Source organism: Acanthisitta chloris, unplaced genomic scaffold (assembly GCF_000695815.1).
Source record: "Acanthisitta chloris isolate BGI_N310 unplaced genomic scaffold, ASM69581v1 scaffold36158, whole genome shotgun sequence".
NCBI classification, from domain to species: domain Eukaryota; kingdom Metazoa; phylum Chordata; class Aves; order Passeriformes; family Acanthisittidae; genus Acanthisitta; species Acanthisitta chloris.
In genome coordinates this window covers 2,555-5,624 of record NW_008689296.1, presented here as the reverse complement: position 1 = coordinate 5,624, position 3,070 = coordinate 2,555, and the positions used below count along the sequence as shown (strand labels likewise).

The following is a 3,070-nucleotide window of genomic DNA, read 5'->3' as shown; positions in this document are numbered from 1 at the left end:
CCCTAAATAATGTTCCTACTGCTGTTCATGTACAGTTGTGTCCAGCAGTGGAGTTTGGAACCAGCATGGGTGTGTTCTGTTCATGCACAGCTAACCAGAGCTGCTCTTTTCCCAGGTGATAGTGTCCCGGGGCGGTCGCTTTCTGGAAGCTCCTGTCTCAGGAAACCAGCAGCTCTCTAATGATGGGATGCTTGTGATCCTGGCAGCTGGGGACAGGGGTTTATATGAGGACTGCAGCAGCTGTTTTCAAGCCATGGGGAAGACCTCTTTTTTCCTAGGTAATTGAAACATGAAGGGCCTGACAGCAGTTTCTTAGAGCAAGGACTGAGAATTCCAGTTTCTTGTCTCCTTGGGCAGTGTGGGAAATTGGCCTGCTCCTCTGGAACTTGGCCAGTGTCAGAGCCTGCAGCTTAAGGTTTCTTTTCTTAATACTGACTCATTTTGGATTATCTGTGATGCTTTTGATTTAAAATCGTACTTGGTTATGATTTCTCCCTTCCTTTGAGCGCTTGGAAAATGGGAATGTTTTCCAAAGTCTTCCAGGGGAAGGGAGAGCTCCAAGTGCTTGATCTGAAAAGTCCAGTGGTGTTAGTGCTGTGTGGGCTGGGGGACTGGGGCTGCTGTGTCTCTTCTGGAGGAATCCCAATGGTGTGTCTCACTCCCAGGTGAAGTAGGCAATGCTGCCAAGATGATGCTGATTGTGAACATGGTCCAAGGCAGCTTCATGGCAACAATAGCAGAAGGACTGACTTTGGCTCAAGTGACTGGCCAGTCCCAGCAGACCCTTCTGGATATCCTCAATCAGGGACAACTTGCCAGCATCTTCCTGGACCAGAAGTGCCAAAGTAAAGTGGTTATTTTTTTTTACGTTGTTTTATTATATGATATTTGCTACAACCTAGCAGCATTTCAGATAGTGGCAGGAGAGAGAAAATAACCATCCCATCTTTGTGAGCCTGGGGTTATGGGACCTGAGTTGCATTCCTTCCCCTTCATAGCCAGGACTTCTGAGAATCTGAATTAGGACTGCTTAGGGCTTGAGTCAGAATTTCTTCAGGGCAAGGTAACAAGTGAATTGGAGGGCAAGCTGCTTAGAAAACTGAGCTCCTTTTGTCAGTGGGCAGTAATGACATCACCTGCTGTGGCCAGATGATGATAGAGAGCAGAGAAACAGGAGAGCCAAAAGCAATGTTCCTGGTCAGCAGCAAGGGGAAGGGAGTTGGATGTTGAATTGCAGCCCCTTGCAGTGTGGGCTGGGCTTACTTTCCTTGTGCTTACTTTTTGCATTCATTCCTCTCAACAGATATCTTGCAAGGAAACTTTAAACCTGATTTCTACCTGAAATACATACAGAAGGATCTTAGATTAGCTATTGCACTGGGTGATTCTGTCAACCACCCAACTCCCATGGCAGCTGCTGCCAACGAGGTAAGAGTTCAGTGTTCAGACGTGTTACTCAGCATTTCTTCAATAGAGCCATTTGTCAACAGGAGACAGACATTTAAGAATGACATCATCTCTAAGACAATGGAGCAGTGATTGAACTGTATTTTGACTCGGGTGGCATTGGATTTGTTTTGGCTGTAGAAGCCCTTAGAATATCCCATCAGTAAACACAGATGGCCTCAACAAGACCTGACGTGTCCTGATCCACACTGCTCTGATCACTTGACACACTGTGCAGCTCTCTGGTCACAGTGGTCAGCAAAGGAATTTTCTACTGGGAGAGACTTTGCACAAAGGCAGGCTCTGATCCTTTTCTGGTTTCTGTTCTCCAGGTCTATAAACGCGCAAAGGCATTGGACCAATCCGACAACGACATGTCTGCAGTGTACAGGGCCTACATCCACTAGGCTGCACCCTTCTTACTGTTCATATGATGATTATTGATTAATATTATTATGATACTGGGTTTTAACTCTGGACCAGTCCATCTCTGTCTTTCCATTTCCTTTTATACATAGACTTTGAGACCTGCCACCGAGGCAGCTGCCGCAGTGAGCCTTCCCCTGTGGCAGGAGGAAGGGGAGGAGGGGGCTTGGATTGTTGCAGTCTAATTAGGAAAATCCATGCCATGCACTGACAGTCATGGGACGGAACAGCGGCGGCTTGTTCAGAAGCTCTGAGGCAACTCTGCCAGAAATCTGCTGCTTGGCTGCTTTTATTTTCCTCTTTGTTTGCTTGTCCAAGATGCTGTTTCTAACAATCCCTTTTCTCCTTTGCTGTGAAATAACGCATGTGTTGAACTCTCTGCATCAAGGGGAGAGGTGACATAGATCCTATCTACCTGCAAATATCGAGTCTTTGGTCCCAAGTAAGGTGAGGAGCATTCCTGTTAATTGGCCACTGTTAGAGAACAAAGCACCTCCCATGGAGGAGAAGGGCAGTTCCAGAGGGTAATGGGGGTTGCATGCAACACTCTCTTGATTCTTTCTTTTTAAACTTCCACTTCCCCAGCACCATGATGGAGGAATTGCTGTACTGTTAAAGACAAACACATTGCATCCATGTCTTCCCCTGTACAGACAGCTGTAGCTTAGGGAACACAAACTATACTGAAAATGGGAGAATGCCAGTGTCAATGAGCTTCCTAAAAGGCTAATCACAGCCCATCCAAAACAGCATTGGAGAGCAACACGTTTTCATAGAAAGCTACAAGAGCAACATAGAGCCTAAAACTGGGCCAGAGAAATTTTACCTGCTCCTGGCCTCAGCTCGTGTTACGTTACTTCTTGCTTTTTTTATTTTAACCCTGGTAGTCAATAATTACAAACATGTCTTGGATTGTAGCAGTGTCATAAGCAGAGTGATGAGTCTGGAAGGGGTGAGAAGAATGATCCAAGAGATTAGGAATCCTGAGCTCCTTTTCCATGCTCTCTGACCTTTACACGGTTGTTACATCTCTCAGCCTGTTTGCCCATCTGTAAAGGTGGGTGATGATTACCTACCTCACAGGGATACTTTTGTGTACTGACTAATGATCTTTATACTTGTCAGGTTTTCCATACATGTTCTTAGTGTTGCTACTCTGGGTACAAACTAGCACAGCCTGAGGCTTTTCCCTGTACCT

At 46.0% G+C, this 3,070-nt stretch overlaps 1 protein-coding gene across 1 annotated transcript in view; it reads left to right on the top strand.

The window, feature by feature from the left end:
* The window catches only part of GLYR1 (glyoxylate reductase 1 homolog (Arabidopsis)), a gene marked incomplete at its 5' end in the record, with an annotated part of 19,572 nt that extends 17,368 nt beyond the window's left edge, over positions 1 to 2,204 (top strand). Inside the window, 4 exons of the mRNA XM_009081362.1 lie at positions 116 to 278; positions 666 to 845; positions 1,304 to 1,428; positions 1,779 to 2,204. Coding sequence (XP_009079610.1) covers positions 116 to 278; positions 666 to 845; positions 1,304 to 1,428; positions 1,779 to 1,853 — 543 coding nt within the window. The remainder of the gene's footprint in view (positions 1 to 115; positions 279 to 665; positions 846 to 1,303; positions 1,429 to 1,778) is intronic.
* Between the last annotated feature and the right edge of the window lie 866 nt (positions 2,205 to 3,070).